Genomic DNA, 20,315 nt, shown 5'->3' on the forward strand with positions numbered 1-20,315 from the left:
TTTTTCATCGAAAAAAGCATTTATTAAAGAATTAAAGAATTACATATATAACATATGGGCTCCTTCACCAGGTATCAACTTCATTTCATTTTTTTTTAACCTAGGCAATGTAATAAAAGGGAATTTCTGCCATCAAAGGAGTAAATTACTTCTGGTATCTAAAATATTTTCATTGGTAATACAACTCTAAGGAAAATATTAAAGAACTAGTCATTGTTGAATGTATGTGAGCCTTATGTGAGCTAAGACATCCTCTAAACATTCTGTGAAAAGTTGTCTTTGGCATTTTAAATTAAACTGTCAGGTCACCATTTTAATGACCACTTCAGTGGATTAATATATGTAACTAGGGCAGGTAGAGAGCAGGGCCTCTGATCAAAGGTCAAAGGATAGTATCTGTCCTTTGGCCTGTTTTAGCACCAGAACCTTCTGTAATAAGCTATCTGCAGCTGAGAAAGGCTAATTACATCATTGTCTGAGTGGGATGTAGAGATTCTATCCAAAGAGAAGCTCCTGAGTTATATAAGTTCTACTTATACAAGGTAGATGTTAGAAGAATTATCAAATCCAAGCAGGTCATAAATGACATGTGTGCAAAGCTAAAAGCTATGAACACAAAATTCTACATTAGAGTCTCTTACTAGTCCACTACAAAGCCTAGTGACAGTGTCACCAGCATGTATTCTCTCTGTTGGTACAGTGACAGTATTGTTTTGGTTCAATATTAGGAAGAAAATTTTGAAACTCCTTGGCAGGCTGTGCTAATGACAAGATTAGCACTATTTTACCCTAACATCAGCACAGTCATCACCGCTCCTGAAAAGTTCCCCAGTTAATTTAGAAGAAATTACTTGAACAGATTTTTTAAGTGAATGAAATTTTAAAAGGAAATCCATAAATATTGAACCTCCCTCAAATGATGAATACAAAATAAGACAGATTATCATCAGATAAACCAGACACATCTTAAGATGCCCAGGTCTTTGCTTGAAGTTCTAGAGCCTTTGTGGGGGCTCTAAAAGTCAGGAAGGGAGACTACATAAGAATTGTCTTTGTTCAGATAACTGAGTTCAAGCTCTTAACCAAAGGTCTCTAAACAACTACTACTAAATGTGCATTCTAGATAGGTAGAGTATACGATTGGTTTGAATTCAGATTGTGGAATCAGATACTTTGACACCCAAAGTATCTACTGCTTCTAGCAAATTTAAAGAGCTCTGATCCACTGGTGACACAAGTCTTTAATCCTAGTACTTAGGAGGCAGAGGCAGGCAGATCTCTGTGAATTCAAGACCAATTTGTTCTACAGAGTAAGTACCAAGACAGCCAGGGCTACAAAGGAAAAACCCTAGGGGAGGGAGAACTACAGTGAGAGGTGGAGTGTGCAAATTCTTTAGCCTCAAATATTCTCAAAGTTCAGTGTCTTTAGCTATAAAATAAGGACAAATGAGACAACAAAAACTAAAGAGCATAATACATAGAATATAAGAATCAGTGTACAAACAGATGTAACTACATGTATATATTCTTGGCAATCAATAGAAGTTGATAGCAGGTTCACAGTCAACGTCTCACATTATGAAGTGAGTTTTGGTGACCATAAAAGCACATCTCTCTCTCTCTCTCTCTCTCTCTCTCTCTCTCTCTCTCTCTCTCTGTGTGTGTGTGTGTGTGTGTGTGTGTGTGTGTGTGTGAGTGTTTGTCTGTGTGTGTCTTATATCAAACTTCCTGATCTTTGGAAATTCATATAGCTGCTCAGGAACTAGCAAAGCCCATGTCTACTCCAAACAACCTATATTGTAGAGGAGGCTAACTGTTCCCCATTACTGGTCATATTTCTATTATCCTAAACTGCTTGTTACCTATTTCATGGTTGATTCTAATAGATTCCCCTAAGTCCCCATCTTGTTTGCAGCTGGTCATTCCTATAATTAGTGGGCTAGAAAGAACTACAGAAAATGAATGGCCAGAGTAAGAGTATGGTTTTGGTTTTACTTCCCAATCATATTAGATTGTTAAGGATTTATTTGGAGTCTAAATGACGGCTAAGCTCACAGATGGCAGCAAAACTCATCAGTGATTATTGACCTTTGTGAAACAGGGTGTCATTTGCATTTGTTCTGTAGAAAATCATGTGTTTCTATAAATAAGATGTTGTTACTCCTGTCAGTGTGTGAAGAAGTCCTAGTTGAGGTTTAGTCCTCATTTGGAAATGCAAAATGTGTTGTTATATATTCATCTGTAGCTGATAAGTATAATGAAGGTACATGACCGTAGTTACACCTCACTTCTCAAAAATTAAACAGAAGACAACTGGTTCTAAATTAATTTTTGAATCACTCCTTTTGCCTCAGTAGCCATTTCTCTTTATGATCCTTGTCATTGAGTGAAATTCTGAAAATAACATGTGCTGGTATATTACAGGTCATAAAGAGCAATACATCTAAATATGTATTACTCACTCTAAATGTAAAAATATGTCACTCTGTCAGCCCCAAGCTAACTTCCTCTCAACTAAGACATAGGAATCAGAAGAACTGAATAACATAAGACCATCAGTTAAAATGGACCTAGTCCTTCAAAACACAAGTGACGGCATTTTCGTCCTTAAGCAAAGAATAGAACATATAATCATCATACCTTTATTGTCTCTTGTAAGTTTGTCAGCCATATCCCAGTGTTCATAGCCCCGTAGCACATTACTGGTAATATTGACATGGCTAGCAGCCATGTGGTGGATGCGCTGGGGGATGGTGACAGGACCATTGTTACAATTCCCCATTGCGTTGATAGGAGAAGAATTGTTTAGAGACACTGGGGATGGAGTATTCCTGGAGAATGGAAAGGGATAGGCTAGGTTAAGTTGGTAGGGAAGAGTGATACCACAGTTTTGAATGCATACAGCATGGAGGATCCCTTGTAGTGGAATCTCTTCCGAATACCACTAGCCAGAAGAAAGTTTAGTGTGATAAGATTCACAAAGCTTCAACTGATTCCCCATATTTCATTGCTTCTGAGACAACATCTGATAACTCTGATCAACATCATAGCTTTATTTGGAGGCTCTGGTATAGGGGAAACACATTGCCACTGCAAATCTATACTATCTGACTAGCTCATCCAGGGGTATAATGCTGGCTCTACAATAATTATGGGAAACATTGAAGCTCTCATTGTCTCTAACAATGAGCCCTCTGTTTTTGTTTTAAAATAGAAGAAGAATGAGAGGAATAGGAAAAGAGAGAGTTACTTGGGTGAATCTTTCTCTAGCATTAATACTTCTTTCAAATGACAGGAGATGTCATTCTATAAATATATTTCTCATATTGGTTAATGAATAAAGCACTGTTGGCCAATAGGAAAGCAAGATAGGCAGGACTAGGAGACAAGGAGGATTCAGGGAGAGGTTGGAGGAGATTCAACATGTAGAGATTTGAGAGACCAGAGGTCTGGACCCTCTCTGCTGTAAGATAAGACCACATGGAAATACTTAGATTAATAGAAATGGGTTAATATTTAAGATAGCTAATAAGAAACTCTAGTTACTGGCCAACAGCTTTATAACTAATATACCATCTCTCTGTGTTATTGCAGTGGGACCAGGCTGGCGGGAAAACTACTGGTAACACAAATGTATCTCTTTCTTTGAGTATATATGACATGTTTCAACATTTCAAGAAAGAAACAGCTCAGAGTTGTGATGCTTACTCTACCTCTTCAGAATACATGATGTGAAATATTGTTCTATTTTCAAAGTGTTTTGTGGAAACAGAAGTAACAGTTTATCACAAATACAGTTGACACAAACAAGCCAAATGCACTTTTTTAAAAAAAGTCCCTCAAAGTACAGTATTGGAGAAGCTAGAAAGAAAAGTAAGACTTTGAATATCTGTTAACGATTTTTTAAAAGATATGCAAAGGAGATGAGCTGTTGATTGCTGACTATTTACCTTCATCAAGAAGATACCTACTTATCCAGAGGAGTCTTCTAAGTTCCAGTGTTTGGACACATTTTGTTGAGTTCTTTAACATCAGTAACAATGAGTTACCTGTTGGCTACACATAGTATGAGTAGTTTTTTTTTTTTTTTCCAGAACCTGAGCTCCGGATAGCCTGATGTAGCCTGGCCTAAAGACAAGCCTGAATGTATGAGCAGACTCCTGTGCATGACAGCAAGATCTATCCAGCACTCATAAGGAATCTTTCTTCAGCCGTACTTTGAAATAACTTCCTTTGCATATGTATCCACTTTGGACAGGACATCTTGAGGGAGTAATAGTAATAGGCAGTACTATGTGGTGACACATTTCCACAATTGTAGTCAATTGAGAGGCTCAGAAATGAAGTTTATTGAGGTTAGGCATTGGAAACTAATGAGTATATGCAACAAAACCAGATCAGTCTCTTAGAAAAAAAAAATCAAGCATATAAACAACAGAAACGTGGCAGAACTATATTTAAGACTTTGCATGTTTGAAGGAACCACGTCTCCATGGAAGAGCATTGTCACGAAGCCCTGGACCATGCTCTAATACCTTACCAACTTCTATTATTGACAACTTTGCATCTCCAAGTTGACTATGTTTCTCAGAGTCTGCATCTGCTCACATCTTAGAGGCACTTGTATTTGTTTGAGAAATGGGTCATATATACAAACATGGTGAAGTATATTGACAAGTTCTATGAACAATTGCAGCTGAAATACTGTTCTTCTGATACATGTAGATTGTGCCCACACTCGTGAGGGAAAGTTCTGGTATTTCTGCAAATGAGCTCTAACTTATGGTGTGTTGATGTCTTGGTAGGAAGGTTGATTTTCAAAGTTGATATATATTTGTATAGTTGAAGAACATGTGAGGGTTTTCCCACTATGTTTATGATGTTTATGATTTCTTATGTATTTCCTTGCTTCTCAAAAGCACAATTTATTCTCAAAGCAGGGATGGGATATGAGGATTTCTAATTCAAGGAAAATTAGTAAGCAGGGCTTCTTAGTGCTATAAAAATAAAATTCTTTGTTATCATAGCTCATTCATGCTATTTTATATTCCTTTTCTTCAGTGATTATCGTTAAGTCGTAAATGTTAGTTTATAGCTACAAATTTATACATTCTCATTTATAATCTCTAGAGGAAAATGTAAAAGGTGTCAGGAGACACATATTGAAAAAGAAAATATTGGTGCTAGAATTCTAAGATTCTAGGATTCTAAGACCATCTTACCACAAATTTGCTTTGTCCCACCAAGCATGCCTATTCTCTTTGATAGGCCTTACTTCTTACACAGAAATAACAGATGGGATTCAGTGTGTTTTTTATCATGTCTTTAAGTCACAAAGCAAAGGTGAAGCATGGTTCTTTGCTTCATATATCTTGAAAAGTCTATTTTCATTCACACATGGAGTCTAAAAATGATCGATTTCACAGAAGTAGCTCATAGAATCATGATTAATAAGGAGAAGATGGAATGATTTGACAACTAGTCCAGAATCCAGGTTATTCACACAGGAAAAATATGTTGTAGTATATCGGATCATCATACTCATATTGTCCCCTTGCTTTCCCTTGACCTCCTTTATTGGAATTCTCAGTTGCAGATATACCATGGCCTGCTCTATCATCCTTTGCCAGAAACTTAGTCAAGATTATACTGCTGCTTCTCCTCTTGCTCTAGGAAATTTTTGAATATTTTTCTCTTGTTTCAGTTTCTTCCATGCAATTAAACATAATATAGACCTATATAATAAAAACTTTAAGACATTGAAGAAAGAAATTGAAGAAGACAGAAAGAACTACAATGTTTATGAATTGGTAGGATTAATATTGTAACAATGTCCATCCTCACAGATGAAACTTACAGAACAATGTAGTTTCCACTGAAATTCCAACTCAATTCTTCATAGAAATTTAAAAACAATCTTAGATTTTATTTAGAAACACACATGTGTGCATAAACCTGTACACACAGGATAACCAAAACGATCCTCAACAATAAAGGAACTGCTGGAGGTATCACCATTCCTGATTTCAAGTTATACTATAGAGTGATAGCAATAAAATAGCATGGTAATGGCATAAAAAGTCACAGTGATTGATCAATGTCAGAATTGACTACCCAGATATAAGTATACACATCCAGGGCACCTTGTGTTTTAAAAAAAGAAATAAAATATACGCACAGAAGAAAAGGAAGAATCTAATGAATTCTGCTAGTCAAACTTGATAACTACATGTAGAAGAATGAAACTGGAATATTATATATTTTTAATTCTCTTTCTCTTCCAACAGAACAGACCACAAACCAGGACTAGGTTTTTATCAATTTTATCCAATGTTATATCACAGCATTCTAGAACATTGCCTGTCACATAACATGTACTCAAAGAATACCAATTGAATTTCTTTATTTAGTAACCATTATACAATGCTCTGCAGCATAGAAAGAGAACAATTTGCGATTATGTAATTGATATTTGTTTATAAAGACATTGCAAGAATGTTTGGCATACAAAAGTGCTTGGCAAATGAAACAATGAATGGCCCCTCATTTTAAAGAAACACACAAGGGAACTATAGAGATGTTCAGTGGATGAGTGCTTACTCTGTGAGCATAAGGAGCTGAGTTCAGATCCCAACACTTATTTAAAAAGCTCAGCATGATGGCTAGCACCCATAATTCCAGTGATGGGAAGTGGTGATAAGTATATTTCAGGGACTCATTACCTAGGCAATCTAGCTGATTGGTGAGCTTCAGATTCAGTAAAACATTCTGACTTTAAAAAATAAAGTTTCAAGTGATTAGAAGAAGATAACTGATACTGATCTCTGGTCTCCAGTCATATGTGTACATGTATAAACACATGTACATACACATACACTACATACATGAACATACTGTTTTAGTGAAGGAGAAAAATTCATCATTCATTGGCAATCTAGAGCAGGGTAAGTCTAGAATAAGAGCTGTAAGATTTCTGGAAGAAAGATTAGTTATGCCTTCTCTCTTAAAAGGTAGTAATAATAATAATAATAATAATAATAATAATAATAATAACTGTGAAAAGCAGCAATAGCCCCTGTTGTTTTGTTGTTGACTTTTGTGTTTTTAACTAGCGCACTGAGTGTAGATCTTAGAGGTTAATTACCATTATCACTAGCCTCCTATTTGACTTGCCATTGTCTCATTCAAAGAAGTCAGCTTTTTCCTGATGGCCATGCTGCAAATTACACAGAAAATCAGAATTTGATGATGTGTCTGATTTCGTTTGAAGCCCTTTCTATATCAGAACTACCATGCTACCTCAGTCTTTTTGTGTACTTCACTAAAGATTTCATATGGCATATGCCCACCTCTATCATCACTCTTGTGTCTATATTGTTTGATTTTCAGTGTCTTTCCCAGATTCATAAGCTTCTTCATATCACTATTGTGTTTATCAAGCTTGTATGTGGTGGGGAGGTAGTTTTAGTTGATATATAGATGGTTTTGCAATGGCCACTAGAGCCCTTGCATTATTTGGACTGGCCAATATCTCAAACAATTAGAAATTTCTTTCCTGTTTAATTCCTTCAACACAGTATTCACCACTCACATGTCCACTGAAACAGCTTTTCGGGAGCCTTCAAACAAATTCATAATTTTAAATTCCAGTTCTTATCCCCATCTTCTTTTTGTTATCTCTCTATGATATTTGAGATGCATGCCTAGCTCTTTTAACCTCTCTACATAATGACTCTTAGAATTCTCTGTCATGGATCTATAAATCTGGCCCAACTATTTCTATGTGGGCTGTGAACTAGTGGTAGTTGGAAAAGTGTGTGTGTATGTGTGTGTGTATTATAATATACATATCATCACATTGATAGAGTTGTATTTCAAAACATCTACAAGTATTTTTGTTGTTATATTTTAAATTTCATTGGGAAATTCATTATGGAAATTTTCTTCCTCTCCCCTTTTCTTCCACATAATTGACTTGGTCAAAACAGGTATTACCATAGAAAATATTCTTGCTAGTTTTTCTTTACCCTATACCAAGTATTTTTCTTCTCTTTTCTCCAACTACTTTTCTGGAAGTTTATTTTTCATAGTCTCAATAGAGAATAGTACCCACAAATCTATTCTCAATTGTCTATTCATGTTTCCATGTGTTTTCCTGTGATAGTCTCATACAAGAATAAAGTGTTCAGCATCACCTCTGGGCAGTTCACTCCCAATCACTAGCCAGGTGAGGCTTTTACACCAGGGGTTTTGCCTGCAAGGTGCTGTGTGGGTCTGTTGAAGGAGTAAACCATTCTTACTAATTCGTAAGCCATGGTATCTAATATTATCTTGAGATAAGAACATTTGTCTGCATAAGCCCAAGCACCCAAACTCTTTCAACTGGTATTCCATTAGCTGTTTGTTTGTACTTTTAACTTCCCTCCACTGAACTGTGTCCTTCTGTGGTACAGAGATCATGTGGAATTCATCTCAGATTCCATCTGTCATACAGGGCCTGGTGTGGAGCAGATGGATTTGTAGTAGTTGCCAAGGAAATGTGATGTCATCATTGTGTGATTATTTGGAGTGGCCTCATTTTAAAAGCGTTATTGTCAACCAAAGGGAGTGCAGACTGAGGTTGATAGAGAAGCATTGTGTAAGTCTTTAATGTGACCTCATAAGTTTAGCATGTATTATGTCCTTTCAGAAAAAAAAAAAAAATTCCCAGTGCTTCTTTACTAGCTCATCACCTACCTTGTCCTTACTTTATTCTGTGGTCAGAGAGAAAGAACTTCTTTTGGGTCTCTCAATGGTTATTTTTTTGAACATCCAGAGAGAGAAAAACATCTTTCCTTTTTGTTCATCAATAGTAAAACCTAATTAAACAATTGGAGAAGCGCTTCCTTTTAGTGCAGTAATTGAGCTCATGTGTAGTTTTTAATGGATCTGTTCCCTCACCCTGAATGGTTTTATGATCTCAAAGTAGAGTGCAGTGGCCCATTGCTTTTGGAGTATACTTTGTAGCTATTTCTAGAGTGACAGGATAGGCTATTTTACTCATGAGGAAGGTATTTTGATCTGAGATGCAAGATTTTTGAAATGATAAAAATGGCAAAAGCAGTTATAACAGGCTCATTGTGAATGTGTCAAGTGACATTTGCTTTTCCTTCCTATACTGGTAGGAAATGGGCTTGCAGGGTATTAGACACTTTTGAAACCAGAGGTGACATGGCTAATCAGGAAAGTTAGCAAAGCCACACAATGGAGATGGAGTCTGATTCATATTTGCCCTCTATAAGGATCATCTCCTCTGTGGCTCCAGTTGGCATAAGACCTGGCCCCTTGCTGGATAGTGGTGGCACATGCCTTTAATCTCAGCACTTGGAAGGCAGAGGCAGGCAGAGGATCTCTGTGAGTTGGAAACCAGCCTGGTCTACAAGAGCTAGTTCCAGGACAGCCTCCAAAGCCACAGAGAAACCCTGTCTTGATAAACAAAGACTTGGCACCCTTCATTTAGAGAGAGAAGGGCAAATCCAGAAGGAGAGGGGTCGAGTTCATTTAATCAGTCCTTCAGACTCTCACTGTATGGTTGTGAAGTCTGTGGGGGGACCCTAAATAGATAATTTTCTAAATAAACAAGGTTATAAGTCTGGGGACATTCATGAGGTCTTACTTTCATATCAGAATACATAATTTTATACTTAAGTCAGAGTGTTTCAATATTGGCTTACAAATTTTCATGAAGAATCAAATAATTGGCTAAGAATCTTCATATTTTAACTGTATTATGGCTTTGGTTTTGTTAAACAACACTTACCATATATCAATGAATATTTTATTGACTTTTCATTACCAAGTGAATCACTGACAAATTATTGTAGTGGATTTCACTTTATCCCACCTCCCAGGAATGGCATGTGGCTTGCTATCCCATTACTAGTTATTTTACGGCCATAATTTAGCTTATAGTTCTTTAAGGAACCATGTCAGATGAAACTTCTCTGTATCTCCATCAGCTGAAGCCTGGTTAGAATTCTGTGTGCACAAAAATGACTGCTGTCTTGAAATTGTCCTTTACTCTTGAGTAATCAATGCAAAATATGTGGGGTATATCAAATCATTCATTTTCATGAAAAGGCAGTTTTTTGGTAGTATACTTACTTTCCATTGCCTACCCAAGGAGATGGTATCTGAGCGACTTTTGAAGCATTTTGCTGAAAGAGAGAGAGAAAGAGGGAAATAAGGACATCTATTCTGTGTTTATTAATTCAGAAACAGATGTAAGTGTGATTTAGAGTACATTAATATTGATTGCAGCATTTTGGGATGCAGAACTTGGATGTATGTGCGCATCAGCACACCACCATGCACACTCGATGAAAATAGCTGGTTAGGATAATTAGTGGGCTCCAATCAGGACCATGAAAGTCACTTGATGAAAGATCTTATATACTAAAAGGCCCAGTGAAATCAGACTCAGTTCTCCAAGAAGTGGTTTAATTATCCTCATCTGAAATTTATTCTGCAAAACAAGCCCTTCAGAATACAAGTAAGCTTTTCACCTTTAACTTTAGTTGCAAACTTTTCCCATGGGATACAGGTTTGACAGCAATGGCTGATATCCAAGGAAGATGTCAGAACCAAGCAATACATTTTTTTTTTTGCTTGTTTGTTTTTAGGACTCATTGTGATTTGTGGTTTTTACGTGCAGATTTTCATGGCTGGCAGTTTTCCCTATTTAGCAAAGAAATAGTGCAAGCCTGCATTGCAATGGAAGTTGGAATTAAAACCTTCCTCTTGTTTCTCTGACAGAGTCTGGCTGATTTAAAGTACTGGCTTCCTGGGGACATGGGTTATTGTTGTTTTGTTTGTTTTTTTGTTTGTTTGCGGCTGATATTCAGCACAACACTGCCATGACAGTGCAGGTATCAAGCTTATAGTGACAGGAGACTGAGTCAGGGCTGCTCTTGGCAGTTGGAGCTAGGTTGCCTTCTCACCTCTAGTCCAGCCCCCTTTTCAAAAGGAGTATTTGAGAGGAAGGGTCAGCATTTTCTGGGGTCCAGTAAGAATTCAGTGCTACCCTGGTGTCACAGAAAGCTGGACATAGAGTGCATTCTATTGACTTGATTCAGTTTTAAACCTAAATGAGCAGTATACATGCACAGGCAAGTGGGTTATTTAGCATCTGTTTGATATTTTCCAATTCCCTGCCAGTACACAGAGGACAGATATTAGGACAGTGACTATTGGTGATATGACAAAGCCAGCAGCATGAGAATTACTTGGAAACTTACAAGGTTAGTACATTCTCAGGCCCTAGCCCAGGACACTTGTTTGGGGGATGGGACCTGACACTATGGTTTTATGGGTCCTCTAGGGACTTTTCATGAAATTCAAAACCCACATTTCTACAGTACACTGTGAGAATGGAGACTTAAGAAAGGACTGGGGAGCTGTTGTTTGAGATCCCTTTCCAGCCACATGAGCACTTAGCTTCTTAGCATTACATTGACCCCACCTAGTAACTAGGGATCTTGTTCATGTTCCCAGTTGAGTTCACATTATCATCATTCAGATATACACTAGTACTCTATCAGTCACAGTATATTTTCTACAAAATCATAATGTGCTTCACTTCAGAAACCCCAGTCAACCTCTAGGTACAATGTGGTCAAGTGGTCACATGTAATTGGCAAAAAGACATTTTCCCCTGAGGACAGGCCAAAAGAAAAGAACGGTAAACCAGCTTAATGCTAAGTTATGGCCGGTGTTAGTAGACAAAAGTCATACTGAAGCACAGAGTAGTCAAGACTAGTACCAGGCTCCTGCTTGGATTTTTATGTGGATTCACTCACAAATATTGGAATTGCACATTGTGGTCACATCTCTTGTATGTTTGTAAATTAAAAAACAAAACCAAACAAGCCCAGTTTCCTGGAAGATGATTTTGTGTATTTGTTTGCTTTAGTGACCAACAAATTCAAATTTCTTAAACGGAAACCACAGCACTGCAAGATTTCCCACAAGCAAAGCATGTCCACCCAGTGTCAATGTAGCTATGGTGACTTCTGTTCCTGCTGAATGATTTCTCTGCTTTTTAAAAATGAGACTAGTTATACACCCAGATTCAAGTTACGACCGCCTTTATGGAAAACAGAATACATCTCCCATAATTGCAATCAAGAGGCTGCTCCAGGCCATTTGCTCTACTGTACGAACTCACTTGGGAATCAGCAGGCTGTGGCCAGCTGAAGTAAAAGAGTGTAGGCCTATGGCAGTATCTATCTTCTTTTATGGTAACATGCCTAGCATGTTTCATTAAGGTTTTGATTGCCCTCTATGAAGAAATCATACGAAAAAAAAAAAAAAAGAATTACCTTAAAATACTCCATCAGTGATCTGGAGTATTTCATAGCATGATCCTTCTTCAGTTTAAACATTCTCAAATAGAGAAGTGACAAGCATCGGTAGCTGGGTGAGGATAAAAGGGTTAAGTTAGCAACAGTGCCTCATGAAGTCTATACACTGTTAAATACAAAAATCCGTATTTTGCAGTCATTCATCTAATCTCAGATTGAGGAATGTGTAAATAAAGACACTTAGAAATGAAAGTGGAATTAGTAAAATCCCATTTTGATGAGGGTATAAATTGAGATGGGTGTAGATGTATAGTCAGTCACTGAAGAAACACATTAGTTATCCTTTAATAGTTCACTGGAAAGTCAGAATAATGATCTGGGTTAAGCTGCTTAAGTAGATATGGAGTGTTCACATCCCACTGCAGCATTTCAGCAGTTTTCTTGTGGTCTCCTTGGAACTCACCATAATACTGCTAGCTTTTTGTCCCCATCAGAAGCCAAGGGGCTTGCAAAGTTCTTCAGCCTCATTGCATACCTTCAGAGGAAAAAAAAAAGAAAGAAATACTCAAGTGGGACCTTGGTTTTTCAAAATTCTGATTGCCCAAATGACTTGCCTTTCTGCCTTTTCATTAAGGCAGATGCCAGAATAGTCCTTTTCTCAAACCACATACAAAAGGATGATCTATACAGCATAAGGGGACCTTATGTGACATCAAGAACTGAACTCTACAAAAGCTGGTTTAATCGTGGGTTCATGTTTCTGGCTATATATAACTGCTGGCTGGCAAAATATTGTTTCTTTGAGTGTGCTAGGTAAACAATGTTATTTGTTTTATATGCCAGTTTCAGTTTACTTCATGACAGATGAGACAGTAATAAAGGAGTATGTCTGACACTGGCTAAGAAGCCCTCAATCAGGTAAAAATTATTTTCTCATGGGCCAAGCTTTGTGCATGTTCTTTAAAAAACATGCACACATGCATGCATGTTTCGTGTGTGTGTGTGTGTGTGTTAAACAATCAATTACACAGCATTTTAAAGTCTAAGCAATTCTAATTCATGGGGCTTTATATTTTGCCTTTCCATTTTCTTTAATTGTTACTGTTCCATGCTACAGTGATAAAAGATCAAGTAGTTCTCTTTTTTCTATTTTCCTTCTAGTTGAGCATATCTCATTATGAACATTCAGAGTCTTGATAAATCAATTCGTTGCATAAAATCATTGTCTGAGCTTTAATGCAATTTCACAGGTACTTATAGTAGAATAAGTAATTGAGTTCACTGTGGCAGAAAAATAATGTACATTGTGAAGGCTGTCTGGGCTAGACCTCCTTTATGGAAGGTAATAGAGAGCCTATCATGTCCTCTCGCTTGCCACTTATAACAGCCTCTCCAGAGCACCAGGTGCCCTGGCTCATCCCCACTCAAGACTGTTTCTTTCCTCAGCATGCTCTCTGCCCTGCTTTCATGATAACTTCTCAAAATCTGTTCAGTGAATGTTTTCAGCAATGGGACTTGCATACTTGATGTAGGTGCTTTCTGTTGTTACAATGGCAAGAAGTGGTATTTTTATAACATATTTCTAACTTTTTTGACAGATGGATTGTTGAAATGCCAGTCATTGTTGTACATTCTTGTGTTTACAAAAACATTTCTCTTGTAGATTCCCAGGGCTCAGAACAACTCTAATTATTTGAAAGGAACAAAACCAGGAGTCTCCCTCTATAATCAGCATATTGTTGGGAAGAGAGTAATAAAAATGTTTTCCATATAATATTGTAATAATAAACACTATATTCATATTATAGTCATCCCCTAATTACAACCACATTTGAAAGTGACTTGATAGTGATTTTCAATTGCTGAAATGGGCCTGAAGACCTAGTTCATTTCAACTCATTTTATTCCCAATAGAAATTCCTCTCATTAAAAATATGCACATCACAGAAAATATGAAAAATAAAAATATAGAGAATGCAGAAATGAGTTCATACAAAACTGGGAAAAATCTAAAAGGAAAAACATCCTTGGTGATACTGAATTTCAGCTACAGAGGGTGTTACCATTGGAAGAAATTTGGTGAACGGTACACAAATCCTTTGTATTAGTTCGTACAATTGCACATGAGTATTTAGTAACCTCAAAATCAAATTTAAAATAGAGACATTAGAGAGAATGTCAATAAATTCTCTGTTGATGTTCACCAAGATTCTACTAAAATATATTTCTGTCAGTACTAATATATCATGTAATAAAAATTATAGTTATTTAACAAATAAGGAAAATACTTTTGGAAGAATTATTTAGCTATGTGCTTCATGATTTAACACAGAATTAAATTTGGTGTTTGGCTTGAGAATTTTAAGTGTTGTTATTTTTATATGTGAGGGTATCTGCACAAGTTTATGTGCACCACATGCTGGTTGCATATAGCTCAGAGAGGCTGGAAGATGGTTTTAAAAGCCCTAGCACTGTAGCTATAGGTAACTGTGAACCTCCATGTGAGTGCTAGGAACAGAGCCTGGATCCTTTGCAAGAGCAGCAAGTGCCATTAATTATTGAACCATTTCTACAGTCCCTGGGTGTGTACTTTTAGAAGGAAAAAATTGCAGAGAAGGAAAAGACCCATAATGTCACCCTTTCACAATTACAGCTAAAATCTTATTTTCTTCCAGTTTGATTTAGATGCATACAAATTTTTCTCATATTGTAATTTGTATATAATTATGCAATATGATTATTTGAAGTAACAGAGATCAAATCCATGGCCTCTTCCATGATACGCAAGCATCCACCACTTAGCTCAGAGTTTCTATCCTGCCTGGTCTAACTGCTGTTCATCCCCAAATAAACACACAGAGACTTATATTAAGTATAAACAGTTTGACCAATGGCTTAGGCTTCTTATTGGCTAGCTCCCTCTTAATTATTAACCCATTTCTATTAATTTGTGTATTTCAACATGGCTTTGTCTTACCGGAGAATGCTCAGGCATCCTACCTTCCCAGTAGCTACATGGCTTCTTCCTGGAAGCTCCTTTCTATGTCCTCTCTCCAGAAATTTCTTTGACTGGTAGTCCCACTAACAATTTCGGCCTGACTACTGGCCAATCAGTGTTTTTATTCGTCAATGAATAAGAGGTACATGTGTATAGAAGGATGTCCCCCACCACTCAGGCCTTGTGATTTCACATTTTCATGTCACTATTTATACTTCATCATTACTGTGTCAGTGGCTGCAAAGTACTTTGAATGTTCTATGATAAAAATTAATTACTTTCCTATTACATTTTTACTTCTAATTGAATGTTGTTATACACATATGTGTATATCTATCTCTGTGTGTGTGTGTGTGTGTGTGTGTGTGCTGTATACATACAGTTTTCCGGTTTTCCTTTGTTTGCCATTCCACTGTTTCCAGAAATTACCTCCTTTTCTCATTTTGAAACTGTAGAGTACTGGGGCAGGGCAGGGGCTGTTTGTTTGTCTTGTTCAAAACAGGAAAAGTATACTGATTTTGCATTATAAAAACACCCTTAAGGAAATTCATATTTTCAGAAGTTGAAATCCTGTGTCCAGAGATATAAATGTGTGCTCATGTTGATTTTTATATAGTGCCAAGTGGATGAGAATTCCTATTCTCATCAGCAGTAGAGGAGTGGCCTGCAATATGATTTCCTTCTTTTTTTTGAAATGAGATGTAATAACATTGTAATATTTTCGTGTTAACAAACCATAGTTTATTTGAATTTGTGTATTTGCATGATAAAGGAACACAAATTGTTTATTGTTCATTCACTTTTGCCATCAATTTTGTATTATAGTTTGCCCAGAATTCTTACCTTATTTAACTTCAAAAATTATAGGTATTTTTGACCAAGAATTCAATTTCTCCTTGAAGGCTACCAAAAGCTTGTGGCAGTGATGGTTTCCATAATGAATAAAATTAGTTGAAGAAGAACACTTTTCTTTTTGTGGTTCTATGTCGTAGAATAGCTCCAAGAGAAACATGGCTGAATGACCATATGGGCAAGGCTATATCTTTCCTTGGAATTAACCTTTGTTTATTACTCTAACTAAAATTCCTGATAGTAATGTATGAAGTGAATGTTGTGTAAAAGGAGAATAATGGAAACAAGAGAAGGCAAGGGAGCAAAGACATGATATACATTCTCTTCCACAAACAGAAACTAATTTCCATTACAAATTAATTATAAATGTTTGTTTTGTTTGTTTGAAATGTTTGTTTCTCCTGAAAGGAGAAATAGCATTATTTTAGAAGAGGAAAGGAAAACATTATTCTTAATAGAAATAGCAAAAGTTTGTTTTGAAAAAGTCAATGACACATGGTAAAATGATTATACTTTACTTTCACCTGCGACATCGTAATTTCCATTTAATGAATATTACAAATTATTAGACTCACATTATAACCTCTAAAGAGGATAATTTATAAAACAGTGTCCATCAATTATAAATATTCTATGGTATTAATAAAATGGCAGGAACTAATTACAGTGACTTTTGGACACATTAATTGTAGAAATGATATTTGAGCAAAAAAGCATTAACAGCTTCTAACTCTGTATAAAATTACTTTGGGAATATGACTATAGTAAAGCCATTTACCTGAGGAGCTCCACAGTCTCAGAATACATAGTATATGGGGACTTTGCTTCCAGAGGATCACGTTCCATGGCATTGCCACATTCAGTGAAGGAGAGGGCTGCATCAGCATAATTCACAGCTTTGCCAAATTTCTCAAACTGAAACAGGAAAATGACTGTCAGTATGATAGTCTTTCTTACCTCCATATAAAAGAATAATTCACAACTGTGAGCATTTGTTCCCATTCCCAGGGAACACTTATCATTAGATAGAGGTACTTTGCATGGTTACCACTGGAAATAGGAGGCACCTGGATGGAGAGAGACTAGAGATGCTTCTAAACACCCTAAAATGCAAGGGACAACCTCTACAATGGAGAACCAAATGTTCTAGACATTCTGTTGAGAAATCCTGATATGGAGAGATGACAGTCTTCAAATTGGTGTTAATAATGAAGGAACTGGTTCAATGCCCTGTGGCCCTGACACTGTGACTGACTGGAAAAAAAGGAAAATGCAGCCAAGGCATCAAAATGGATTGTGGCACCATTGTTGATGTTTCCATCACATTTGGACCAACCAGAATCTAAATTAATTTACTAGCTTCTAATCACTAAATGCACTGAACTGACCACAGACTGAAGTGTCATATAGTCAGCTCTTGCACCCAATCTCTGCTTCTGTTATCTTCACAGTCTGCTTCTTGCTTTAGAATGTCATGAGACTATCAACCCAATCCCAAGGTGGACAGCAACAGATTGAAAAATGAGAAGTTCAAGTATGATACTTGAAAATAATCCCATCATTTTTATTTGAAATGATGGGTGGAAATAGTGCCAGAAACCCCAAAATATAGCACTTTAGTAAGATTTTATTGCAAAAGATTTTACCCTAGATAATGGTCATGATTATATTGGCTTAGCCATACTTATTTCTTTTTAATAATGAATATTATTGATGACACAGTTGTAGTGAGAATTTTAACAGGGTTTTATATTTTCAATTTTTGATAGTTGGATGTTAGAATTCTACTAATATGGAACTTTATGTAAAAGAACCAGTACAATGGAGATTTATTTTAATTTTTGCATGCCTTTTATCAAAATATTGTGTATGCAATTATGAAGATTGCAACTTTCAAAATGGCAGTATAGCTCTCTCTGGGTAAGGATTAAATACAACTATACACATGTATAAAGAAATCCTGTGCTTTTCTCTGTAAGTTGTTGTGCAGAAATAGTGCTTTCCATTAGTTCAACTTTCTGTTATAGAAACCTAAGTTTATATATGTAGGCTAGTTTCTTTCTATTTTGTTTACTAGAGAATTCCCATATGTCTTCAGAGTTCAACTAACTTTCCACTTGGGGAATTTTTATATTTTGGTTTTTAAGGTGAATTTTTAATTACAATCCATAGCTAGAAGGATAATTAAAGATTATCAAGCTCAATCTTATTCCAAAAGGAGCACATACTGAAGTCCAGAAAGAAAAGAGATACATTAATAGAGGGAGCCATTATAGGTTTAAAGATAAATCTGACACTAGGGAAATGTCTTGAGATATACTAGGATGACCACAACTAAGAATCTAAACAATAGAGAAGAGGCTGTCTTACATGTTATTCCCCTATCATGATTGGTGGCTACCTTATATGTCATCCTAGAGCCTTCATCCAGTAGCTGATTTAAGCAGAAGTAGACACCACAGCTAATACTGGCTGAACTCCTGGAATCCAGTTGTAGACAGGGAGGAAACCCACAGAAACAGTTGACCTGAACAAGGGGGAGCTCATGGACCTCAGACTCTCAGCTTGAAAACTAGCATAGGATAGAACCAGGACCCCTGCATGTGGACAACAGTTAGGAGGCCTGGACAGTCTATGGGGCCCCAGGTAATGGAACAGCATTTATACTTAGTGTATGAATGGACATTTGGAGCCCATTCCCCATAGAGGGATACTCTCTCAGCCTAAACACATGGGAAAGGGCCTAGACCCTGCCCCTAATAATGTGATAGACCTTGAAGATCCCCTATGGAAGGTCTCACAAATTCTATGGAGCAGAAGAGGGTTGGGATGGGGGTCTGTGGGGCACATGGGAGGATGGGAGGGAAAGGGAACTAAGATTTATATATAAAATAAGATTGTTTTTATTTAAACAAACAAATAAAGAAAAGAAAAGAAAATTTCATAGCCATGGTGCCAGTTAGCCAGCCTCACTTTCCTTTTTCTCAAATTGAAAAGTTTGAACTAGAACATAACCATAAAATTGATAAAAATCTCAATGAAAATATCCTCCTGATATTTTCCCCTGTGATCACATTCCTCCAAAGACATTTCCAAAGACATTTTATATTCTACCAATGAAGTTTTAATGGAAGAGAACACTGAGTATCTCTTTACGTGATTGTTTCAAAAGGCCCCAGATCTAGATAGTAGCTAGTATTTTCCCATTTTTCTCTAAGAATCAATTTTTGTCCCTGTGGAAGCAATTTCTCTACAGTTGTCAGTGATATAATTCCTTAATATCTGGGGATCTCTGTAGGTTTGACTTTTCTTAGTGGTTCAAATGGTCTCAAATGTGCATCTTAGTCTCTTTATCGTCATCCCATGTGCTACCTTGTTAAATTGACATTCATATACCTGCACATTCCAACAGTTGGAGAAAGCCGTTAGTCTTACAGGTAGCACCACTGCCACCCAGTAGTCTTTAAATTGTTGGCCATCGTCAAGTAACCATAGGCAAAATCTACCCAGGTCTCTTCATTGACATCCTCAAGCCTACCTTGGTAATTTTGCCTGCATTGTTGTGGGAAAATAGTTTCCAGGGAAAATATCATAGTGCATCTAAAGGTTATCTGTAGGAAATAGCTAGACAATTTAAACAACAGTGAGAAATGACAAAAATATGGAAATGGGCAAAGGCAATTGATGTTAACCATGCATTAGTTATAATGTAGGGCTTGATAAGACATTTCATCACAGTTTTTGCAGTGTCTACTGAAGCTAAAGGCTGAAAGGATACAATGCAATCCTTGAAGATAGTATTGTTCTCATAATGCTATTGAACTGATATTTGCAATTGTACTGAGATATAGTAATGATGAGGAGTCCAACCCTAAGACTGTCTCAAGGACCATGGTCCTCAAATAGTTACATTTAGAAGATAGTTTTGGAGCTTTAGTGACTATGGTAGGGTCTCAGTCCTAAAAATTCTTGTTTTATTGTTTTGGAATATAGCCTTAGAAACTTAAATGGCTACAGTACGTAGTTGAGACCCCCTGTTAGGAAGACCAATTAGGATAAAAGATTCAACATAGTGAGTGCATAAGTAGTTTAAGTCAATTAAGACCCTGAGAGATACCTAGGAC

General features: G+C 36.6%; 1 protein-coding gene across 1 annotated transcript in view; it reads right to left on the reverse strand.

Moving 5' to 3' along the window:
• Aff2 (ALF transcription elongation factor 2) overlaps positions 1-20,315 on the reverse strand; it is a 479,228-nt gene that overhangs the window by 1,774 nt on the left and 457,139 nt on the right. Inside the window, exons 15-19 of the mRNA XM_051179204.1 lie at positions 16,970-17,106; positions 12,805-12,876; positions 12,360-12,453; positions 10,144-10,196; positions 2,641-2,831 (exon numbers count right to left, since the gene is read on the reverse strand). Of these exons, the coding sequence (XP_051035161.1) occupies positions 2,641-2,831; positions 10,144-10,196; positions 12,360-12,453; positions 12,805-12,876; positions 16,970-17,106 (547 nt within the window). The remainder of the gene's footprint in view (positions 1-2,640; positions 2,832-10,143; positions 10,197-12,359; positions 12,454-12,804; positions 12,877-16,969; positions 17,107-20,315) is intronic.

Source organism: Phodopus roborovskii, unplaced genomic scaffold (genome assembly GCF_943737965.1).
Source record: "Phodopus roborovskii unplaced genomic scaffold, PHOROB, whole genome shotgun sequence".
NCBI lineage: Eukaryota > Metazoa > Chordata > Mammalia > Rodentia > Cricetidae > Phodopus > Phodopus roborovskii.